The 24,636-nt window shown below is 42.1% G+C and overlaps 1 protein-coding gene across 1 annotated transcript in view; it reads left to right on the top strand.

Annotated features, from left to right (window-relative positions):
* UNC13B (unc-13 homolog B) overlaps positions 1 to 24,636 on the top strand; it is a 226,456-nt gene that overhangs the window by 178,317 nt on the left and 23,503 nt on the right. Inside the window, exons 11-20 of the mRNA XM_029920814.1 lie at positions 9,678 to 9,724; positions 12,057 to 12,135; positions 14,282 to 14,356; positions 14,837 to 15,056; positions 17,370 to 17,597; positions 18,209 to 18,350; positions 20,150 to 20,319; positions 20,739 to 20,854; positions 21,167 to 21,330; positions 23,851 to 24,001. Of these exons, the coding sequence (XP_029776674.1) occupies positions 9,678 to 9,724; positions 12,057 to 12,135; positions 14,282 to 14,356; positions 14,837 to 15,056; positions 17,370 to 17,597; positions 18,209 to 18,350; positions 20,150 to 20,319; positions 20,739 to 20,854; positions 21,167 to 21,330; positions 23,851 to 24,001 (1,392 nt within the window). The remainder of the gene's footprint in view (positions 1 to 9,677; positions 9,725 to 12,056; positions 12,136 to 14,281; positions 14,357 to 14,836; positions 15,057 to 17,369; positions 17,598 to 18,208; positions 18,351 to 20,149; positions 20,320 to 20,738; positions 20,855 to 21,166; positions 21,331 to 23,850; positions 24,002 to 24,636) is intronic.

Raw genomic sequence — 24,636 nt, 5'->3', positions numbered from 1 at the left:
CACCTCTTCCAGAAAGCTTTCTATAATTCTTCAGCTGTAAAGGATTTCTTTCTACCCTGAACTTTGCAGCCCTTTTTCCTTCTCACTGGGCATTTAGAAATGTTTACATTACAACAACAATAGAAACAACAAATATCAAAACAGTACTTTCTTACCAGCTCCCTTAACCTTGGCAGTTGGTTGGTCCGTGGTTGATGTTAGCATGAACACCCACCAGCACACTTGGGCTGACTTTTCAGCTTGCAAAGTTTCCCTTCTGGTGGGCAGTACAGGAGCTTGTGGTACCTGTGGTGAGCAGATAGTGGCAGCAGCAGTGATATTGAGACAAAATAGGTTTTCGGGAAGCACCAGTAAGAAGGCAAGCCAAAGTTCAGGGTCCTAGCCAAGATGAAGTCTGGCCAGTGGGCTACAGAGGGAGTGGTGAGGGGTGCTGGGTCTAGGCCTGAATCCAGCAACATTCATTAGTGCAGGAAGAATAGAGTGAGGTAAGCATATAGAACAGCCTTTCACCAACACACTCCTGTTACAGAGCCCAGAACAGTAGCCACCCTAAACCAATAAACTGACTCAGTATTAGTAACAGTGGCTACTACTCCAATGGAACATTTAAGAAATCCCCTTTCTTCACTGCTCTGCTTGGAAACTTTTGGGGCCTACGGTTACTAGTAGCTTACCATTGAATTCTTATTTTTCATCCCTTATCTTCTCTTTTGGAGAGTACATAGGCAGTGTTTTAAGTACTGTCATATGCATTATATAAAAATTCAGTTCTTTTATTTCTAGTATGCTACCAAAATAACTTTTGTCAGGTTATGACAGTGACCACCTAATTGCCAAACTCCTAGTCCATTTTTGGCCCTCCTCTTAATCAGCAGCTTGACATAATTGATTATATCTGTCTTTTCATTATAACAGCTTTATTGAGTTATAATTTACATGCCCTAAAGTTCACCCTTAAAAAAAGTGTACAATTAGTGGGTTTTTTTTTTTAGTATATTCACAGAATTATGCAACCATCAACTCCAGAACATTTCTATCACCCCAAAAAGAAACTCCCTACTATTAGTGGTCACTCTTTAATCCCCTTTGCTTCCAGCCTCTAGCAACCACTAACTGACTTTTTGTTTCTGTGGATTTGCCTATTCTGAACATTGTATATAAATGGATTCATATATGTGCCTTCTGTGACTGATTTCTTCCACTTAGCATATTTCAACCATGTTGTAACATGCATCAATACTTGTGGTTGGACTAATATTCCATTATATGGTTGTGTTATATTTTGTTTATACATTCATCATTTGATGGGCATTTGGTTTGTTGTTCTTTACTACTTTTTGGCTATTACAAGTAACATTGCAGTGAACATTTGTGTACAAGTTATTGTGCAGACATGTTTCACTTCTCTTGGATATATATTAGAAGTGGAATTGCTGGGTCATATGGTAATTCTGAGCTTAACATTTTCTCAGAAATTGCCAGACTGTTTTCCAGTATGGTTGCACCATTTTACATTCCCACCAGCAAGGCATGAGAATTATATTTTTTCTACATCCTTGCCAACACTTATTAATGTTTGTGTTTTTTATTATACCCATCCTACTGGATGTGAGTGATATCTTACTGTAATTTGATTTGCATTTCACTAGTGGCTAATGATGTTAAGCATCTTTTCATGTGCATATAGGCCATTTTTACTTTTTTTTTTTGAGAAATGTTTATTCAAATTGAGTTGTCTTTTTGTTGTTAAGTTGTAAGACAACTTTAAATATTCTGGAATATGTCCCTTATCACATATATGGTTTGTGAGTATTTCCCCCCAATCTTTATCTTTTCATTTCCTTGATGGTCTTTTTTGAAGCATTCAAGTTTTGTTTAAATTTTTTTTTCTTTTTTAATTTGAGAGAGCGTGTGTGAGCAGGGGAGAGGGGCAGAGGAAGAGAGGCTGAGAATCTTAAGCAGGCTCTGTGAGGGGCATGTGGCTTCAATGTGGGGCTTGATCCCATGACTCTGGGATCATGACATGAGCTGAAATCAAGAGTTGGATGCTCAACCAACTGAGCCACCCAGACACCTCTAAATTTTTTTATTGTGGTACAATATACATAATATAAAACTTATCATTTTAAACATTTTAAGTTCATTCATATGGTTGTGCAACCATCACCATCATCCAATATCCAGAACTTTTTCATCTTCCCTAGCTGAAGCTCTGTACCCATTAAACTAACTCCCCATTCTCCTCTCCCACCAGCTGCTGGCAACCACGTCTACTTTCTGTCTCTATAAATTTGACTGCTTTAGGTACTTCATATAAGTAAAATCACACAATATTGGTCATTTTGTGATTTGGCATAATGTTCTTTCAAGGTTCACCCATGTTGTAGTATGTGTCCTTTCTTTTTAAGGCTGAATGCTATTCCATTGTATGTGTATATATACCATGTTTTGTCTCTCCATTTATTTGTAGTTTGACACTTGGGTTTCTTCCACCCTTTGGTTATTGTGAATAATGCTGCCATGAACATGGATGTATAACTATCGGGGGGTTTTTTTTTGCATATATCTTTTTTTTTTTCAATATTTTATTGTCAAGTTGTTTTCCATACAACACCCAGTGCTCTTCCCCATAAGTGCCCTCCACCATCACCACCTCTTGCTTTCATTCCTTTGGGTATATAACGAGAAGTGGAATTGCCATATTGTTTTCTATAGTGGCTGCACCATTTTGTATTCTTACCAACAGTGCACAAAGGTTGTAATTTCTCTACATCCTTGCCAACAGTTGTTACTTCTCTCTCTCTCTATTTTTTTTTGTGATAGCCATTATAATGGGTATGAAATAGAATACAAAAGTTTTAAATTTTGATGACATTCAACTTATCAATTTTTCTTGCATGGATTATGTTTTTGGTTTCATAGTTAAGAACCCGTTGTCTAATCCATGGTTACAAAGATTTACTCCTATGTTTCTTTTTAAAAAAAAAAATATTTTTTAAAGTTTATTTTTGAGAGACAGTGAGGCAGAGTGTGAGTGGGGAGGGGCAGAGAGGGAGACACAGAATCCGAAGCAGGCTCCAGGCTCCAAGCTGTCAGCCCAGAGCCCAGTGTGAGGCTTGAATTCATGAACTGAAAGATCATGACCTGAGCCGAAGTCACTTAACTCACTAAGATCATGATCTGAGTCGGACACTTAACTCACTAAGCCATCCAGGCACCCCCTCCTATGTGTTTTTTTCTAAATGTTCTTTAGTTTTAGCTCTTTTAGGTTGATGATCCATTTTGAATTAATTTTTAAGTGATGTCTCTGAAATAGGGATCCTGGTTTGTATGCACGTGGATATTCAAGCACCATTTGGAAAAACCTCTCTCCATTGAATGGGTCTTAGCACGTTTGACAAAAAACCAACTGACTGCAAATTTTAGAATTTATTTTTGGATCAATTCTATTCCATTGATCTTTTAGTCTGTCCTTAAGCCTCAGTTCCTTTTTGAAATATTTTCTTCACTTTGTTTCCAGACCACCTCTCTGTATTGGTTCTTCCCCAGTACTATATTGACCATTCCTTCTTAGCCATCATTGTTGGTCCCTCCTCATCTTCCCACCTCGTAGCATCCCAGGATTCAGTCCTGATTTATTTTTATTCATACTCATGATCTAGGTAATCTCTTTCAATATCATGAATTTTGTAAGTATTCCCAGATTCATATCTCTGGGCCAGACATCTTCCATAAACACCAGACTCAAAATCTACTTAAGATTCCCATTTGGAAGTAAATAGGCATCTCAGATTTGACATACCAAAACCAAACTCCTAGTTCTTTTCCCCAAGCCCCTGCCAAACCTGCTTTTTCTTAGTCTTCTTACCAGTAAATGACAACTCGATTCTTGCAGCTGCTCAGGCCCAAATCCATAGTCATTATTGACTTTTCCTTTTTTTTCCTCATATAGCCCACTTCCAATCATTTAGTAAATCTACCTGTTCTATCTTTAAAACGTAACCTAGGGGCACCTGGGTGGCTCAGTTGGTTAAGAGTCTGACTTCGGCTCAGGTTCAAGCCCCGTGTCAGGCTCTGTGCTGACAGCTAACTCAGAGCCTGGAGCCTGTCTTTGGATTCTGTGTTTCCCTCTCTCTCTGACCCTCCCCTGCTCACACTGTCTGTCTGTCTGTCTGTCTGTCTCTCTCTCTCTCCCTCAAAAATTAATAAAACGTTTTAAAAATAAAAAAGGTAACCTAAACCTTAACCACTATCTCTGCCTTCACCACTACTTATCCTTGTCTAAGTCCCCATTGTATCTTATCCAGATGATTTCCTAGCCTAACTGGTCTCCCTGCTTCTACCCTTGTTCTTCTACAGTCTGTTTTCCTCACAGCAATCAGAGTAATCCTTACAAAACATGAGTCAGATCATATCACTACTCTGTTCAAAAGCTTCCATTGATTTTTCTCTATCAAACTCTGATAGTAACTGTAACATCACCACAGGGGGCATTATCTTTTACCCTTACCTGAGTTTCGCAGCAGAGTCTTTATGGATCCTGGCACCAAATGCCGGTTTTGAATTTTGGGCTTTGCTACCTGCTGTGACTTAAGGCAAGTTTTTTAACCTCTCTGATGATCTTCAGTTTAATCAACCAAAAAATAGAGATAATAATAGTATTTACCCAGTAGAGTTGTTGAGAGAAATAAATGAGCTTACTCTAATAAATGTCAGATACATGATGTGGTCACATAATGTTAGCTACTCTCTTCGTCTTCATGATTATTAATCATCAACTCCTCCTCTAGAATAGAAGCTTATCAAAATCAGGGAGTTTGTTTCATTCTCTGCTCTATCACCAGCACTGAGAACAGTGCCTAGTGTGTAGTAGGTTCTCAACATATACTTGTTGAAGAAATGAATCCTTGCTGTAACCCTAGGAGGCAGAGTTCTCATCTGCTTTTTACAGGTAAGGAAATGCAGGCTCAAATCAGTTGAGCACCTCAAATCTTTTCACTCCCAACTACAATGGAGTTAAGATTGTTTTTTTATAAAATGGAGTGTCTGGAAGAGTGCTCTATCATTCTTAGGGGTCAGGGAATTTTTTTTCCCCAAAGGGAGTGTTCTTTAGACTTATAGCACTTAAATTGAAAACTAAAAATGAGTGGAAAAATATTAAGACATTTTAAGAAGTTCGTAAGCACAAGAAGTTTGACTCTTAACAAGAAAGGGTTTGTGGGGTGCCTGGGTGGCTCAGTCGGTTAAGCGTCCAACTTTGGCTCAGGTCATGTGACCTTATAGTTGGTGGGTTCCGGCACTGCATTGGGCTCTCCGCTGTCCGGCCAGAGCCCACTTGTAACATCCTGTGTCTCCCTTGCTCTCTGGCCCTCCCTCGCTCTCAGGACTCTCTTTCTCTCTCTCTCAAAAATAAACAAGCATTTTTTTTTTTAAAAAGAGGGGTTTCTGGGTGGCTCAGTTGGTTAAACGTTTAGTCTGACTTCAGCTCAGGTCATGATATTGGAGTTTGCAAGTTTGAGCCCTGCGTCGGGCTCTCAACTGTCAGCATGGAGCCCACTTTAGATCCTCTGTGTCCCTCTCTCTTGGCACCTCCCCTGCTTGTGTGGACACATACTCTCTCAAAAATAAATTTTAAAAAAGAAAGAAAAGAAAGAAAGAGAAAGAAAAGGTTGTATTTGTTCAGTGGGTGGGACAAACTGAAGAACTAGTACAGCAGTTCCTTGGAGTCTGGAAAACGGTACAGGCTACTGGCTAGGAGACCTACGTTTTCTCGGGTGATGGGCAAAAGACATGTTCTGATAAGCTGTTGTTTTCTAAGTCCTCAAAATTCAGTTCCTTTAACTACATACAACAAATGCTAGGAGATGTGCTAAGCCCTCAGGCTGCAAGAGTTAAATTTATATATATATATATAAAGCCTTGACAGCCTTGTCAGCAGATTCTTAGGTATTATGGGGAACTCTGGGAAGAACAGAAAGACACAAAGTATCTTTGACATGATGTGTACAGTGTATTTTCAAGATAATGGAGGAGGAGAGAAAAGCTTTCTAATTTGAATCACAGGGTCAGTTAAAGTATTCCTTGCCTAATTTTCTTTTTCAAAGACAGCAGAATACAATAGGGGAGGTGGGTGTAGAGGTAGAAGAGATATGGTCCATTCTAGCAAGTGTCTTTTCCATCTCATCCACCTTCCTATAGCTGCACTATTTTGGAGGATTCCTATTCTGAGTTAACTCCTCTGTCAGGTCAGGTGACTCATTAAGTCATCAAAAATAGCTGAAAAATTGGACTTGGGAATTAGTTTCTATGATTCTCCCTTTTACTTGTTATGTAATATCAGTGGGTCTTTAAAAGGGAGGGAAAAGAAAGAGGGGAGCTGATCAGCACAGAGAAGGAAACCTGTGGAGCTATCTATATGTGGCCTGGAGGCAATGTAGTCTGATGAATAGGAGAAGGAGTAATTTCTGGACTTGATCTTCCTTTACTGTGATTTGCTAAAGCCCTTCTGGAAACATCAGTTTCCTTTGGAGAATTCTTCTGGATTTAGTAGATAATCGAGCCTGGAGTTGCCATCACACTTTTGTCATCTAGATCATGGTAGCCTCGGTGAGGTCAGTGGCCAGTTGATGCCCCCAACTATGGTCTTTGGGCATCCCAGTTCTAGCCTTAACTCCGGGGTTGCTGGACAAATGCATGGCCAAGCCTACATTGGAAAACGGAAAGGGTTCAGTCACCAGGCTTTGGGGTTTGAGGATGTCTTCCAGACCCAGAGTGAGCTCATGTAGCTTCTGAGGAAAGAACTCCCTCTGTGCTTAGCCCAGCTCAGATAGCTTGTTGGAGTAGCCCTTGGTAACAAAGTGTGTGGCACTGGTTTCCTTGTTGCTGCATGCAGGCCCCTTTGGAAAGGGAAGAAAGGTGACTGAAATCCCCAGGCAGACTTAGTCCCTTAGTTTGAGTAGCCAAACCAGCAATGGTCTAAATGAAAAGTGGGGCTAGCCAAAACAGGAGGCAAGGATTCTAGGAGTTAGGCTCTGTTAACTAACCAGTTGTTCAGAGGACCTCTTCCTTTTCTCCATGTCCCTTAAGGTTTAGCTGGCATTTTCTTTGGGTTCCGTGCTATGGGACTGAATCTACTAACCTTTCTGCCCTTTTTCCCCTGCTCTTTCTCTCCTTGCAGAAGGAAAGCGAGAAGCCATTCAGGTTGTGCCTCTGGCCCTTTGGGTCCTTTGTGTTGTCTATTTTCTACCCTTCTCTCCTGAGCACAGGGTGTGTGTGCACATGTGCGTGCACACACGCGTGCACACACACATGATCTGTGCCTATGAGCTTTGGCTCATGTAGATAGTCTGTTTATCCTAAAAGCAGTTTGTGGGCATGCTCCATTTTTGTGTATGCTCCTGCAGACATCCCTGGAGCACAGTGTGAGAATGTGTGTGCCAGCATGGTGCACATTCAATGTAGCATGTATGTGCTTATACTTGTACTCAGTTTTGACTCCCCCAAACATTGATTGCCCTTCTCTTCTATTTTGCACAGTGTTTGTCGATTTATTGCTTGTTGCTGCAGGTTGGCATATGCTATGAACCCTCGCTGAACCCAGCATGCATACACTTTCTATTTGAGAGCAGAGGTTGCTGTAGGCATTTTGTGCCTCTTGCCTGGGATCCTAAGTGTGAATGTGCTTTGTGCTGCTGAGCAGGTTTCTTGGTTTATGAACACAAGCTTCTGTAGACCTGTGATGTGGTTCCCCCATGCCATGTGGATGCATTGTTTAAGTCATGCTCTTTACTTGTAAGTAAGCACTGGTTCTTGAAGATCATGAGGGTTTGCTTTTGCCTGTGATTCAGGCCCTGGTGAACACTGAATCCTTCTTCAAATGGGTGTGCACACATGCTTTATCAGCCTGTGTGCAGGATCCATGATCACCTTGTGTTTCTCTCAGGCATAAGTTGTGTCCATGAATGTACCTGCTGTAGGTACTTTATCTAGACCTCCTTTCACTCTCACAGCCCTCCTTCAGTACCTGTGTGTGCATGCTCTACTCTATGCTTTTATCTTCAGTCTTTTGCAGACCCACTATCCCCTCTAGGCACAGAAAATGTTTTTAATCTGAGCTTGTTGAACCCTCCTTCCCAGAGACTTTTTGTGACTTTGTTTCCTTAAAGTCAGTGGTTTCTGGCAAACATCTAATTTTAGGTAGGAAATAAAAATCTGCTCAGTACAGTGACTGTTTCCAAAGGGAAGGTAAGTTCTGGCTGGTAGGATCTGGGGATTTAGGGATAGGCTACCCCTCAAAAGCAACCTTAGGGGACTTGTATTATCCACTTCTGGCTTCCTTTGGGGCCTTGCTGTCCTTTTGCCAGGATCATCCCACCCATAGAACCAGGGCAAGAGCCAAATAAGGTGAAATGCGTTCTTGAAGGGCTGTAGTCAGTAGGCAGACAACTTGTGTCCAGACAATTTGAGAAGGGTCTTAAATCCAAAGTTCATCTTGAGTCTACTGCTGACTCAGGGTAATTTTTACCCACTTTTACATTACCCTACACCACATGTGTCCTACCTTTCCCTTTTCCACTCTGTTTTGCTAAATTTTATCAATAACTTCTCCCATCTGGGGCTCTCCCAAAACTTTACCCCTTGTACAAAGTTAAATACCTTACTTTTTTCTCCCTTGTCCTGGAGCTCATTTGGTCCTGGATAGTTAACTGGAGCCCAGGTTTTAGGAGGCAGGAAAGTTTTGGGGGGCTCGGGGGAACAAGGAGGGGGCAGGAAGTCCCAGACCTGCTAGCACTAAATCTGGTGACCGTAAACACCATTTACCATTGGGTCTCTAGAGAGCCCTGGAAGCTTTGGAACTTACTGTCTACACTGCTTTGTTTTTTTTCTGTGTTTTTAATAATTTTTGTTTTGGGGTTTTTTTGGGGGGGGTTCGCTTGTTTGTGGAGAAACCTTTAAAAACTGTTTTCAGACGGTTTCTTCTTTGAATTATTTGGTACCTTAATTTTCAACTTCTCATTATAGAGCTCATAAAGAGTACCAGAATGATAATCTAAGTATCCAATCTGCCCTGGGTTTTCTTGTTATATATATAGAGTTTATCAAATATAGAGTGTCTGTGAGTTAGGGCTTCAAGGAACCTAAGTAAAGTCAAATCACACGATGAGATGGGACTACAGAAGGACCAAATCACTGCTTTGTGACAGCTAAGGGAATTTAGGAATATAATTAGAGGCCAGACTCTATATGAATGGTCCTTTTGCTTAGGTGAGGCCTGGAAGCCCAAGTAATTGGTGGGTTTTTTTGTTTGTTTCTTTGTTTTGTTTTGTTTTTGCCTTGGCTTACTGTTATATATGCCAGTGGATTGTGGGGAGGGGGGCGGGGAGTGTAAGTTCTGGTAGTTCTCACACTCCCAGTGGACCTTGGCCTTAGAGCTTGACCTTATATCCTTCCTCTTCACTGGGGAGAAAAGAGACAAAGTAGTGCTCAGTTCAGCAACCTGCTTATTGCTCTGGCTGATCAGGGCATTTGCTTAGACATCAGTCTGGCTATGTCACCACATTGGGTATGTGACCTACACTTCTCTGAGATTCCTACTTTACTGCTCACTGCCTGACCAGAGAAATATGGCTGTCTCCTATCTTTTCTAGGATCTAACTTTTTTCTGTCTCTTTTTAAAGATTCCAGATGATGGTAACCCCTCTCTGCCCCAGTGGCTCCCAGAAGGGTAAGTGATTCCCTACAGGGTTTCTGTGGATTTTACAGTCTCTCGTGCTGCTTCTAGATTTTCTTCTGAGAAGGAGTAGAAAACACTCCATAAGTTGAATCTTGGGAAAGAAGAGGCTCTGTTATAGAGATTGGTTGATTCTCAGAGAAGAGGAGAGAACTTTGCAGATTGACTCCTCAGAGACAAAAGAGAGAAGTTTATAGCATGGTTCCCCTGAAGCAGGGGAGGGAGCTTTGGGACTTCCCTATCTTTGCCTCTGGAATTTCTGATTCGTTGCATCATAGTGATAAGCTTTTTAGGTAAGAGAGGAAACTAGAAAAATATCTGCATTTGACACACTTTTTTATTCCATTGTTGATGGTGTTATCTGATTAGATTACTCTCTGGGCTCTGTCCTGCTTCAGCTCTTGTGAGTCAACTACTTATTCCATTCTACTCTAGTCAATACATAAGTAGCATCCCTTAGGAGCTCTGTGTGTGCTGTCTGTGCTTCTTGTTTGGGAGTTTCAGACCCGTGTGATTTCAGCAAAGAGTCATTTTAAGCTGTTCAACTGCTGTCTATAACTAACTATCTTAAGAGTGGAAAGAGTTTAAGTGCCCTGCCCCACATCTCCCTGGCACATACATTGTCCATTATTTCTCAGAATCTTCCTTCTCTCCTTGTCCCATAGAGGTCTTCTGACATGGGAATTCCTAGTGGCTGCTTCACTTCCTCATGATCAGGGACGAAGTAAGAACAGATCATAAAATTATCTACTATATTTTTACATGCTCCTTTTCCTTGTGATTTTTCTTTTAGTAGGTCATGTGAATGAGCCATCCTTTTTTCTCTTGTCTACAGCTCATTTATGTTGTAAGAACCTTACTGGTGCATACGATAGTTTTTAGAATTAGCCACAAACTTGCTTCTTCAACAGCCCTTCTTCAGGACTTTAGATTTTTTTCTTCTAATGATTGTAAAATACATACATGACAATGGAACCTATATAAGCTATTTTTAAATGAGGCCCTGCAGTGATTTTCTAAATGCCTCCCTGTCATCTTTCTTTTCCTTCAGCTTAGTCCTTGGAAGCTGTCACTAGGAAGACTACCTAGGTCTGGTAGTCTCATTGAAAGCAAATTCATTTCCTGTGCTCAGGAAGCTAGTTTATTAGAAATCAACATAGCAGGTTGTCCGTTCAAACTCTTGGCCTTGATCTAATTTATGGCTCCATTCTTTGTCTGTATAGCTAGTTGGCAGTACTTACTTATTCTTTGGCAGCATGTCTCTTTTCAGATCAGTTGTGGTGAGCCACAAAATTACTTTACCACCTTCCCCATCTCCTTCTTTTCATTAAAGCCAAGTATATCAGTTCTTTTTATTGAGGTTTAGAATGACAGCTTCTAAAAGGTTGGAGAAATTTTGTCATTCATGCCCCTTGTTTTATTGAATTGGCATCAAGACCCAAAGAAAGGAAGCAATTTTGGCAAAGGTCATAGAGTGAGTTAGTAGAAAAGTTGGGTCTACAACCCAGGTTATCTCATGAGAATGGTGCTCTAGGACATTCTCTGTAATTTTATTCATATAGTTATGGAAGAAATGGCAAAGAAAAACAAAATTAATAAGCATAGAAATGGTGTAGTTTTAGAAATCTCCAGTTGTTTCAGCTATGATTTTTTTTTTTCCTGGTCCCTGATGATGTATCCACAGGGCTAGGCCAGACTTTGAGTCCTTTTGTTGTTTCCTTACTAAATTTCCTTTCTTTCCCCCTCTAAATGGTCTTTTGGAAGTTTCTTATCCCACTTTCCCTACCTCCACTTGGTTATACAAGCTCCTCTTTCCAGGAGGCTTGAATGGACAGAACTGGTGACTCTTTTACTCAGGATAGAGAAGGTCTCCTACATATCATTAGGAGTCTTTCTCACCTAGACAGCAGCTCTTCTGTAGAGCCATTCCTGTGGTCTCTGTTCTAGCACAGGCCAGGAAACACTTACCTTTGGAAAGCAGTGTCTCTGGCTTGAGTGTAGGGAAGGGCCCTCTGAACTACCAATTCCCTCCTTGTATTATGCATCATAAGGATCTTCAAATAAACAGAGGTGCCTTAAGTGTCGTCGTGGGATAAAATATCTGTTTTAGGCAAAAATTATAGAAAGAAACATGGAGAGGTACCCTGAGAGCAGATTCCGTTGCTCATCATTCCATGGCTTTATTTCTCTCACTATGTATCTTCCTTACCCCTGTCAAAGACCTGGTGGAAATCAGTTCATCTTCCACTGGGGAGAGGGTAAGCAAGGAGAATAGAACACTGAACCTGCCAGTAACAAGTCCTGACATATTTTCTTCTCTCCTTAGGCCGGCTGGAGGGCTCTATGGCATTGACAGCATGCCAGATCTACGTAGAAAGAAGCCACTGCCACTTGTCAGTGATCTGGTGAGTGACTCTTTACAGACTTAGTCTGTAGGGTTGAGATATCCCCCCATTAGGCTTTGGCATATTATCAGGATTGGTAGTGGTCCATTTAGTGACAAATATTGGTCTGAAGATCAATCATTTAAAGCTTTACTGATACTTAGTGATGAGACCTTAGTTTGACTTTATTTCCTCATTAGAATCCCAGGTTCCTCATTAGCTAAAGCTCCTACCTGAACTATAGCTTGGGTCCTCAAAACTTGGTTCCAGAGCTGTCTTCTAGGTATCTTGTTCCTCTGAGTTTCTCTACAGCTTCCTTTGATGACCTGGAATGGAAACTGCCTCTAGCTTTGACCCAGATCATTGATTTTAGCAATGAGCACCACTGATGCTCATTATCCTTAGAGATAAACTAGTAGTCTCCTCCAAGACATAAACTTGCTGGAGTATTTCTGTGTCCCTAATACTTAATTCAGAGTCTGGCGCTGAGAGGTAATGATAAAAAATTGTGGAATTGAATTGAAATAGGCTTAGGAGTTAAAGCTGATTCCAAGACTGCCAGAATGACTGGAAGCTCCCATCTTGGATCATACCTCCTGCAAACAGGATCAACTCAAGGAATTTTGCATAGCCTAGTGGGTATTGGGGGGTGATGTGGGGCCTGGGCTCTCCCAAAATCTAGAGCTCTAAAGCTAAAAGTTCAATAAGAACTGAACCCTTTTCTTATTACCATTTTCTGCTCCTGCTTTCCGTTTTTTCCCCCCTGTTTACTCTATTTTGCTTTTTTCTGCGTACTCCTTTCCCCATTTCTCCTTCATTTCCTGCTTTGGTTTTCCTCCACTGGTTTCTCTCTCCTTAGTTGGCTGAATGGAATTATCCTCTGCCATTTTCTCTTAATCATTTTTTCTTTCCTTCCTTTCCTACTGCCTGTGTATCTTTTCTTTTCTTTTTTTTCCTCCTTTCTAATGTACCTCTCTTCTTACCATCAAGCTGGTTGGATGAGGATGAGTTCTAATATCATCTCTTCTTTCTTACTTTCTTTATCTTCGATCTCTTTTTTCCTACTTTTTTACTTCTACCCCACTGCCCCCCTTCTTGAATACCAGCTCTTCTTTGCTTAACTAGTTGGATAGCAGTGTCTTCGTCATGTCCTGCTTCCGTCCTCCATATTTTAACCTTGCCTATATTTCACTTTCTGGTATAACTCTCCCTAGGGTAGAAGCTCTAGACCCTGGATAGCTGGCTGGGTTGAAGATAATTTTTAGTGGATAGAGGCAGAGGGGGTTGGGATGTTGTTCCCTGCATTGATCAGACTACTGGAAAGAACCTCTGAGTTGCCTCTGCAAGTTTTTTCATGCTTCTTGGGGTGGCTTTAACATCATGTTGTTCCTTTCTCTGCTCTCCTCTGCACAGGCTATGGTGAGTGTCTCCAGAGCCCCTTTTCATCCTCTGTAAGAATCTCAAACCACCTGGGCCCTTCCCAACAGTTTCTCCTGTTTAGGTTGATACACCCCCTGTCTACCCAATGCCCACTCTCCAGGGGCTGTCCCTAAAGCTTGGGCTTGGCAGATAACATGAGGCCCCTCTACACAAGAGCTTGGCTAGTAGAGCAGTCCCAGCTCTCAGACTTGGTTGATTTGACTGAGATTACATTGCCCCTTTGGCTGACTGTCTTACTTACTTGGGCTGCTGGCCTCTATAGCCACCTGGGATTGTGTGGGCATGGGGTGGTACCCAGGGATAAAGGATAGCATGGAATTTGTCTCAGTGACAGTTCTTAAATGTGACTCTGACATAGTTTATTCTATTCTTAATGACCTATTTCCTATTGTAATTCTAAACTTGTCATTTTCCTTTGTCTTCCTATAAGCAAAGGGCAGGAAACCTAAAAAGAGTAGAGGAAAGAGAAAGTCTTTGGATGATAAATACCCTAAGAAAAATGTCATTCTAACATTGTTAGAACAGTCTCCTGAGGCCCTTGTGTTTTTGATCTTAACTTGGGACTCTTATTACCTATTACCCATGGGCAGTTCCTGTGAATGACAGTAAAATTAGAGAGAAGGTAGTAAGTCAAGTAGTCAAATCACTTTGGTCACTGAAACTCCCTTCCCAGGACTTTGTCAGCCCTAGGCAGTAGCCAGGGCTGACAGCAGGTCTTCTCTCATAGTCATTGGTCCAGTCCCGGAAGGCAGGGATTACTTCTGCAATGGCTACACGCACATCTCTCAAGGATGAAGAGCTGGTAAGTGACCCATGGGCTTTCATAAGTTCACTGACCTAAAGACTGATAGCCATTCTAACTGAGAATTCATGAGTGTTAGGTACATATTATTAATAAAACAGATAAATAGCTTTGGGTCTGAGTTTTCCACACTAGAAGAGGCAAGGGGCCAGAACACAGGTACGCCCAAGTCTTACATTGGAGTATGTGACCACTGAGCTCAGAGTTTTATGGTGGGCCTAGTACCCTCTGTTTTCCTAGAAAGTTGGAATCCTGGGAAAAGGTTCAGATGTAGCATTCAGGTCAGATCTCTCTTGGATGACATGGAGCACATGACATTGAGGGGCTTCTTTCTTGGCTATGGGCTGGGTCAGTCTAGAGTATCTCCATTATTGCCAGAGGAGAAGCCAGAGTCTTGATTATCCTGCAGTGATCTCAGTTCTGGTATCTCTTAGCAGAGACCTAAAGCTGCTGGCAGGTAATGGGGTATGTGTCTTTCAGAAATCCCACGTGTATAAGAAAACCCTGCAGGCCTTAATCTACCCCATTTCGTGTACCACACCCCACAACTTTGAGGTCTGGACAGCCACAACCCCGACCTACTGCTATGAGTGTGAAGGTCTGCTCTGGGGCATTGCCCGGCAGGGCATGCGCTGCAGTGAGTGTGGAGTCAAATGCCATGAGAAGTGCCAGGACCTGCTCAATGCCGACTGCCTGCAACGTGAGTGTCCCTGCGGGATGAGGGGTATAGAGCAGGGTTAACAGGACCTCTCCCAAATAGTCTTGCAACAAAGAGCTAGGATGGCTGGACCACCATTCCTCCAGTCTATCAGATTACGAAGTTCTTTCTCAAAGAAACTAGGGTCCTGAGTCAATGGGCATTACATTTCCAAATAATAGGTCTTACAGCACTGTCTTAAGCACCTTTAGAAAAACAAATTTTGAGCTTTCTGTGCCCCTCTGGCAGAACTAGAATCTCTTCCAGGATTCAGATGATCCCAGAAGCCGTGCTTGAGTAGTATATGCACTGCAGTGGCCATATTGCCCAAATGACTAGAGCATGATTAATTGGGGACCAAAACTGTTGGGGGAGGAGAGAGAGAGGGAGAGAGGGGGAGAGAGAGAGGAGACAGAGAGGAGAGAGAGTTCTGTGAGGTTTCAGGTTTCACAGAAGAACCTCTTGAGGTATAGACCCTAGCACCCAGGGAAGGCAGCAAGACAACAGTACCAGTAACAGAAGTGACAAATGGATCAGGCAGAGGTCCCACAGGAGAATGTACCAGACTCCCAAGGCCCTGACTAAATACGTGATTTGTGCTGTCATCATGGACTGGGGAAAATAGGAGCAGGAAAAGCAACAAGTTTCTGCCAAAGGAGTTAGTAGCCCTCCAAGTTCTTGTCTCCCTGCTCTGCTTCTATAGGGCTTGTAACCACTGTGGCTGGACTTCAGGAGCAAGGGTTAGGGACGTGGGAAAGTATTGTCTTGCTGCTCAGGTCTTCCAAGTGTTACTCCAAGCCAAGTCATAGCAATGAAAACGTCAAGGATTATGGTAGGAGAAAAGAAAGGTTGCCTTTAGACTCACAAGCACTTCATTATCCCAAAGAAAGATATGTGACATAAATGGGGCCCAGGGCAAGGCCTCAATGAATTGTTCACTTAAAATGTCTTCGTGTAAAGAGCCCTAGATTGGTGCCAGCGGCATGGCTATAGCAGACATGAAGAAGCAGAACAAGTCAGTGGAAGAGATGGGGCTCTGAAAAGACTGCAGATGATTGTTGGTGATGACTTTGCACAAATCCATCATAAGGGGTGCAAGCACAGGTGCCAGCAGACTCCTGCTTTAATAATTAAGAACTAGCAGGCAGGCAGGCTGCATAGTCTCCTTGCCGGAAACTTTCTGAAATGCTGCTCCATAGCAAAGGTGTCAATCTTTTCCTCAAGGGCCTCCTAGAGGTCCCAGTCCAAGGAAGTAGCAGTGTGTGGGATATGTTAAATGGCAAGACTAGGATGCAACTCAGGTCATTTTTTATTTATCAAGAAATATCTTTTGCGTAAGGCTTTTGTGAAGTGCAGAGTAGACTAAAATGCCCTTCTATGGGCTTCTCTGGACAGAGCTGCTTGCCATCTTTGCAGGATTAGGTTTCAGATGTTGGCCTTAATTTTTGCTCCAGGTCTTGTAGAAAAGGCCTAAGCCTTTGGAGAATAGAGAGAGATAAGAACCAATCGGCAGGGCCAGTAAAGGAAGGAGTGGCCCCTTTATGACAAGCCCATATGGTGAAATACATTAGAAGAGTCTGATCCTTTTTTCTTACCATACTACATTATTTTCTGAGATTAAAGGTATTAGAGCCCTGAGGCAGAATCCAGTGTATGACGAATTCTGGGATCTATATCATGACTTGGAAGTTGGATGAGATTGGTGGAGTTGTCATGCCTACTCACTAACCCTCCCTCATAACTGCGATACCCACTGGGGATATTTTGGTTTTAAACTTGAAGGGTACCTCTCAGCCACCACCTAGGGTAGAAGAAAGACCAGGCCAACTGCAGGCTTAGCTACATTTTGTTGTTTCTTTTTTTTTTTTTATGAAAAATTCAACTTATATCTAAGTGGAATAGTATAATAAACTTCCATAATAATTACCAAGTCTTTGCTGCCCTTTGAATTGCATTTTATTTATTTTGTTTTTTTGAGTTTATTTATTTTGAGAGAGAATGAGGGGGCATGAGCAGGGGAGGAGCAGAGAGAGAGGGAGAGACGGAATCCCAAGCAGGCTCCATGCTGTCAGCACAGAGCATGACATGAGGCTCAAACTCATGAACCTTGAGATCAAGAGTTGGATGCTTAACTGACTACACCACCCAAGCATCCCTGAGTTGAATTTTAAATTCCACTGGCCAGGCATTATACTTCAGCAGGTCCCATATTGATGCACTCTTCCCAGAGCTATCCCAGTCCCATTCCTCAGCCTGACCCTTTGTCTGGTGGGTGGCCTATTGGTTACTTACTTTCTGTCTCTGGCCATCCTTCAGGGGCTGCAGAAAAGAGTTCTAAACATGGAGCTGAGGACCGCACCCAGAACATAATCATGGCCATGAAGGACCGCATGAAGATCCGAGAGCGGAATAAGCCAGAGATCTTTGAAGTTATCCGGGATGTCTTTACTGTGAACAAAGCTGCCCATGCGCAACAGATGAAAACAGTGAAGCAGAGTGTACTGGATGGTACCTCCAAATGGTCGGCCAAGATTACTATCACTGGTGAGTAGGCCAAAGTTTGAGGGGACAGGAAGGCCTAGGCTATGGGGAAGAACCTGGGGAAGAAACATCCTGAGTTTGAGGGAGTAGGGGGTTGGGAAGAAAGAAGATAGAATTGAGGGAAGGAGGGCCTCACTGTTCATCACTCCTCCTCTCCTAGACCCTGGCGCCATTGGGTGTTGGGAGAGCAAGACCAGCACCTACAAATGATATGAATGATAATGAAGGATTTGATAGCAATCTGATGTTATAGACTTGGTTGACAGTTTGATATAACAGGAACTGGGGGAGGGGGGAATGGGATAGGTAAAAGATCAGGAAATAAGCTAGTGCTTTACTAGCTGAGTGCGTGTGGCTGAAGCATGTATATATCACTGTAGGGGTAGGTGGTCAGTTAAGGCACTGCTGAGGAGGTAGGATTCTTGGGCCAGACTTTTAGACAAAGACTGGTAGCCCAGGGCTAAGCATAGATATGGAAGAATGAGAAGATTTGCATTCCTATGCAAGGAGCAGATGAGGCTGCTCTAAGATGGAGAACATATGAGTAGTGCCATGGAAGACTTCTGACTTCTGGAGTGCACTCTGAAGCCTCCTCCTCTGTATTTGGGTTGCAGTGGTGTGTGCCCAGGGCCTGCAAGCCAAGGACAAGACAGGATCCAGTGACCCTTATGTGACTGTGCAAGTGGGGAAAACCAAGAAGCGTACCAAGACTATTTTTGGGAATCTGAACCCTGTTTGGGAAGAGAAGTTCCATTTGTAAGTAACAGAGGGTTTTGTCTTACCTGAGACTGTATGTATTGTAGAAGCAGCATTAAGTCCTATTTTCCTTGGCTTGGACCCTAAGAGGGATGAGGCAGGGCACCTGTCTGGCTCTGTCACTGGAACATGCAACTCTTGATCTCAGGATCATAATTTCGAGCCCCACATTGGGTATAGAGATTACTTTAAATAAATTAAAAAAAATTTTTTTAAGAGCGATAGGGCAGTGGCACTGGAGAAAACCTATTTCTCATAGGCTTCAATTGAGCAGCAGTCATTTATTTTCTGGGTTTCTTCTCATGGGCTATTTTATCAGCGTTCCGCTACCCAGGTGCTGTCCTAACTAGGGCTATTAAAGGGGCTCCAAAGCCTTTCATATTGCTTTTTCTGGTGTTAGAAAGATTTTACTACTGCTCAGTGACAGAGCCAGGGACTGGCCACCCTATTGTGTACATTTCAGCCTTGCTATCCTGCCTAGGAAGGATTAGACTCTTCTGGAGAGTTGGGAAGGAATCTCCATGTCCTACAACTGGGTAATTCTGGCTTGAAGGTAGAAATCTGGGATCTGGACAACTTTGTTTCCCTTAAAAAGGTTTGCTTTTATTTCTTTCTCAGCTTCCACCCCTACTCCTTTTTCCATTGTCTTTCTTACATACTATTTCATAAGACAGTACAAAATGGTTGTTGAAAAAATGACAGGCTCTAGTCTAGGACACAGAGTAATGTGTGGAGAATCCAGATGCTTTGTCACAGACCTAAGGCCTAGGAACAAGACTTAGAGTCTGAATTACCTAATGAACAGGCTCGTTTATATAGAGACTTTCTTCCATTGGCTCCTTGGAGAACTCATGTGGAAAGGGATTGAGGCCTAGTAAAATTGGCCTCCAGTCCAGAGGCAATAGTTACTAGGGGAAAGCACCTACTCCTTTGAGAATCTGAGAGGTTCCTGCTTGAATTCTTCTTATGATGAATTTTAAATGAATTGACTCTATAGTCGATTTTGCCTGCTTTCATCCATTTAGTAAATGATTTATTAAGCCCCTATTCTGTACAAGACACTGTAGATGATACTGTGTATCTAAAATGTGTAAGACAATCTCTGCCTTGAAGAAGCTCCTTGTTGATTTGGCTGTTTTTCAGTAGACCAGCAGTTATACTATAATATTTTAATGAAATGTGCAAAAATAGTATGAGAATACAGTAAAAGAAGTCGCAAATCCTGTCAAGTACAACTCATGTATGAGGTGATCGGATCCACTAAGCAACTGTGACAGAAAGAGAGCATGAGGGGGTACCTGACCAAACTCCTCATAGAAAGAAATGACAGTTCACCTGGGTTTTAAAGAATGATTGAAGTTCACCAAGCACACACCTAGATGGAAAGCTAAGCAGATATGACCAGATGGACATATCATGAACATTGACATCTTTACTGACTCTGGGAAGGGAACTAGCAGTCACTTCTTGTGGCTCTGTAGCATTTGTCCAGCTGTTTTCCTGTTAGTGTTATTGATACAGCTAGCAGCACAGGAAATAAGAATTGTCTCTAATTACTCTTCTGTCTCCCCGCCTTTTTGTGTCAAGGCCATAAGGACTACATAATGGTATATAGAGCCATCCAGGCTGACTAGGCTAGTTTGACTCACTTGGAGCTTTAGTACCACTGTTGCCTGACTTCTTCTCTTCCTCTGCAAGGCCTCAAGTACAGTTGATGGAGTTTGGGGAGTAAATTGGAAGTAATAGGTATGGGTGCTACTTGGTTGGTCCCTATCAGAGCCTGCCTATTTCTCTCACAGTGAGTGCCACAACTCTTCTGACCGCATTAAAGTACGTGTATGGGATGAGGATGATGACATAAAGTCAAGAGTAAAGCAACGGCTTAAGCGAGAGTCTGATGATTTCCTTGGCCAAACCATTATTGAGGTTCGGACACTGAGTGGCGAGATGGACGTCTGGTACAACTTGGGTGAGGAAACAGGGCCAGAGAAATTTGCTGGGAAGGGAGAGCATCAATGGGAAATCTGGGGAAAATCCTGCCTATGAAAACCATCACTCGATTCCTAAAGCACACAGAGCCTGTTTTACCTGCAGAGAACTGACCCTGGGTAGAGATGGGGACAGAAGAATGGAAGTGGCTGGAACTTACTCTGGCTGAACACTCTTCAGATTTCAGAAGGCCCTTTAATCTTCATGCTCATCTCTAATGGCTTTAGCTCCCTATTCTCTTAATGGAATTAATATTGAGAATATTTGGGGTATTTGTAGACTACGTGGTCACTAGAGTGAGTTCACTCTTAGGTGAACCTTGGATTAAGCCAGGATGGGAGCTGTCTGCACTATCTGTAGTTGCATTGGTGTCAATCTCCCATCTTCTTTTCTCCCTAGAGAAGAGGACAGATAAATCAGCTGTCTCAGGGGCTATTCGACTGCAAATCAGTGTGGAGATCAAGGGGGAGGAGAAGGTAGCACCGTATCATGTGCAATATACGTGTCTCCATGAGGTGAGCCAGGCTTTGGTAGATGGGGTGTCAGAAAGCAGTTCTGGGAAGGCCTTTGACAATAAATGGGATTGTGGGATGGTGGAAGATCTGGGGCCTGTTTTTTATTCCCCGTGCTACCCTGGATGGCCCAAGTAATAGTCCCAGCCTGTGTTCTTTCACTCATGTGAAGGCCTGCTGGGCCACACGAGGAACTAGCAATGACTCAACAGAATTTCTTTAGAACCCTATTCACATTCTCCTGGACTTTACCACCAGATTTTGGTTTTGTTTTTAATATGTATTTAACTCTTTCCTTTGCTCTGTCTCCTGCAGAACCTTTTCCATTACCTCACAGACATTCAGGGTAGTGGAGGAGTCCTGATCCCCGAGGCTCGAGGAGATGATGCATGGAAGGTCTACTTTGATGAGACTGCCCAAGAAATTGTGGATGAATTTGCCATGCGCTATGGCATCGAGTCCATATATCAGGCCATGACGTGAGGCTCCCCTGGGGTTTGGGAAGTGGCTGCTAATTCTTGGGAAGGCTAATGAAGGCATACTGACAGGGTGAATAGGTCTTTAAGTGGGGTAGCATACAGTGATTTGTTGCTTTTTTCTCTGAGCTGAGGTGAGGTGGGTCTATGCCCCAAGGCAAAGAAAATATATGTATAAAGGGAGTATGTTTATCAGTAATTCAGGGAGAAGGTATTTCTCTGTCTCCCCCAGAGTTCAAAGATGGGAAGGGCAAAGGGCATGAGAGAGTATGCCAGGACAAAGTTGCCCAAACATCACAAGCCTGAGGAGATACAGTATGTATGCTTATGTATATGTGTGTGACAGATAAGCTTTCATAGATTGGCCTGGATATAGAAGAGGGCACTAAACTATGAAAAGCAGCTATGTCTGGAGTTGACCAAGACTCCTATGCCTGAAAGTTTGCCTACTATGAAAAGTGTTTGTATATACTACTATGTGAGAGTTTGTTGTTTGTTGATGAGGCTGCCATTAGAGCTATAAGCAAAGAGTAACTATTGTCCTGAATATGCTTCATTTATTCTACAAATTTTTATTGACTTTCTTCTATGTGTCATACATTGTGCTAGGTGCTGAGAACATAAAGGTGGAGTAAGATGGGGCCTCTGTGCTTGGGGAACCCAGTGTAAAAGAGAGGAAAAGAGGAAAGAGAGACCAGTAAACAATTAAAATATAATATGATAAGTGCTATAGTAGAAGTAATAACAGGGTATTATGAGAGCATCTGTCTTTTAGGGGAGGCTTGTGAGGGAAGCCATTGAAGAGTTGACACTTGAACGGAGTCTTGAAATACAGGAAAGGTGGAAGAGCATTTCTAGTAGGGCATGTGCTGGTGTGCTGAGATGCAGCAGACAATAGAATAGTCAAGGAATTATAAGAAGTTCATTATAGGTGGAGAGAAAAAATATGGTGAGAAATGAGGTTTGAGAATGGCCTCCCTACCATTCCTACTCTGTTCATTCTCCTTAGATGAACTCATCCAAACCTATGACCTTAACCAGTACTTCTGGGTTGAGGACTTCCAATTTCTTTTTCCAGATCATACCTTTGTCTGAATTTCCAATCCATTTTCAGCTGCTTCCTTCTTCCAAATCAACATCATCTCCACCAAATATGTCTATCTTCCTGTATTCCCTGTTTTAGTAAATGGAACAATTTTGTATGCAGTTGTCCACATGAATTTAGGAGTCAGCCTAAACTTTTTTTTCTTAATTACTACTGCCCTTTGACTTCCAACATCCAAACTCTAAAACCTCTGGATTCTATCTCCTAAAAATGTTTTTAATCTATCACTATCTCTATAGTATAGTCATAACAATAATAAATAATAACAACAACTCCCTCATACATTTCTTTATGTTCCAGGCACTGTTCTAAGCACGTTACAAATTTTTATTCATTTTATGAGGGGGTACCATTATCTTTCCCATTTTACAGGTAAGAAAACTGAGGCATAGTGAAGTTTAAGTAATTTATCCAAAGTCACCAAGTAAGTGGTTGAGCTGAGATTCAAATCCAGTCTTGGTCTAGAGTCTGTACTCCTAACCATTTCTCTGTCCCATTTGGTGCTTCATTGCTTCTTTTCTGAATGATTATAATAAGTCTTCAACTTCTCTTTCTGTCTTAGTCTTATCTCTCTCCAAGTCTGCTTCCAATTTATCATCAAAAGGGCCTTTCTGAAATTTTTTTAATGTTTATTTTTGAGAGACAGAGCATGAGTAGGGGAGGGACAGAGAGAGAGGGAAACACAGAATCTGAAGCAGGCTCCAGGCTCTGAACTGTCAGCACAGAGCCCGACATGCGGCTCGAACTCACGAACCACACGATCATGACCTGAGCCGAAGTCAGCCGCTTAACTAACTGAGCCACCCAGGCCTTTCTGAAAGACTAATCTGATCAGACTGCCTTCATTTTAAAATTTACTATAGTATTGAGGATAAACTGTTCCATGAACTACTTTATGCTACTCTTATTTCTTGGTATTCCTATATCAAATACATGAACGGTAGTCTTAAGTGGGGTTTCCCAAATGAATCAATCTTTCATAAATATATTTGTCTTTGCAATGGAATTTCCCTTTGCCTGAACACTTCTCCATTTGAATACTTCCTACTAATCCTCTAAGATTTGGTTCAACCATGTCTTCTGTTAGAAGCCTAATTCTAGTTCCTTCCCACCCTCAACCATTCTGATTTAGGTGATCTTCTTGTGTGTTTTCACAGTGGTTTTGCAGAGCATGCCTTGGCTTATTGACTTTCTAACTGTTGCTTTCTCTGCCAGGCTATCATATCTTTGGATTCTAGCACCTAGCACAGGGCCTGACACATGGTAGGCATTCACTGAATGTATATTTGAATGAATAAATTACATAGATCCTTGCGTGCCAAAATGGAAGCTTCATACACACCAGTAAGCTCTTTTGATTACTTGTTTTTTGCTGCAATCCCTGAAGACTCTTTGAAGCCAAGGATGCTGTTTTCCAGGCACTTTGCATGTTTGTCATCAAAGTACATGTGTCCTGGTGTGCCAGCAGTGATGAGCACCTTACTGGCCAACATCAATGCCTACTATGCCCACACAACTGCCTCCACCAATGTCTCTGCATCTGATCGTTTTGCAGCCTCCAATTTTGGGGTGAGTGTGATATAAAAACATACCTTCTCATTTGTTATCAATAATGTTTGATTTTCACAGTAGATACCATAGAGTTGATTGATAAGCCTAAAATTCAGAGAGCTGCCAGTTAGATGAACTTGGTTCCTTATGGGTGTATAGACTATGCCAATGGACTGTCCTTATTTCATTATGGATAGGTAGACTTACTAATGGACTCTCCTCAGACATGGATAAATGAGAGCACATGGAATATCATTATGGTTTGGGAGGTGCCACACAGAACCTCTCTAGACCAAGTACTCGATTGAGTCACCATGTTCCTTAGGCCTGCAGGTCCACAAGTGGACTCTTCCTAACATTATTCAGTTTCTCTCTGACTCCTGCCACTCAAGTTCATATGAGACTGATGTCTAGGTGATAACACCAGTATATTCCTAAGCCTATCCCTTTTCTAGTTTTGGACTGTTTACCCTATCCAGGATGTGCCCTTTCCTGGTTTTAAGTTACTTGAGAAGTTGAATATTCAGAATATTACCTGACATAAGTTCATTATAAACTGGATGAAGTGTATTTGACCTACCACAAATAATACTGATACTCCCAAATCTGCTGGGTCTCTGAGCCCTGTTTTTTGATAGTAACTACTTTTTCTT

This window comes from Suricata suricatta, chromosome 13, assembly GCF_006229205.1.
Source record: "Suricata suricatta isolate VVHF042 chromosome 13, meerkat_22Aug2017_6uvM2_HiC, whole genome shotgun sequence".
Lineage (NCBI taxonomy): Eukaryota > Metazoa > Chordata > Mammalia > Carnivora > Herpestidae > Suricata > Suricata suricatta.
The sequence above is the reverse complement of the archived record's forward strand: the minus strand, read 5'-3'. Positions and strand labels throughout refer to the sequence as shown.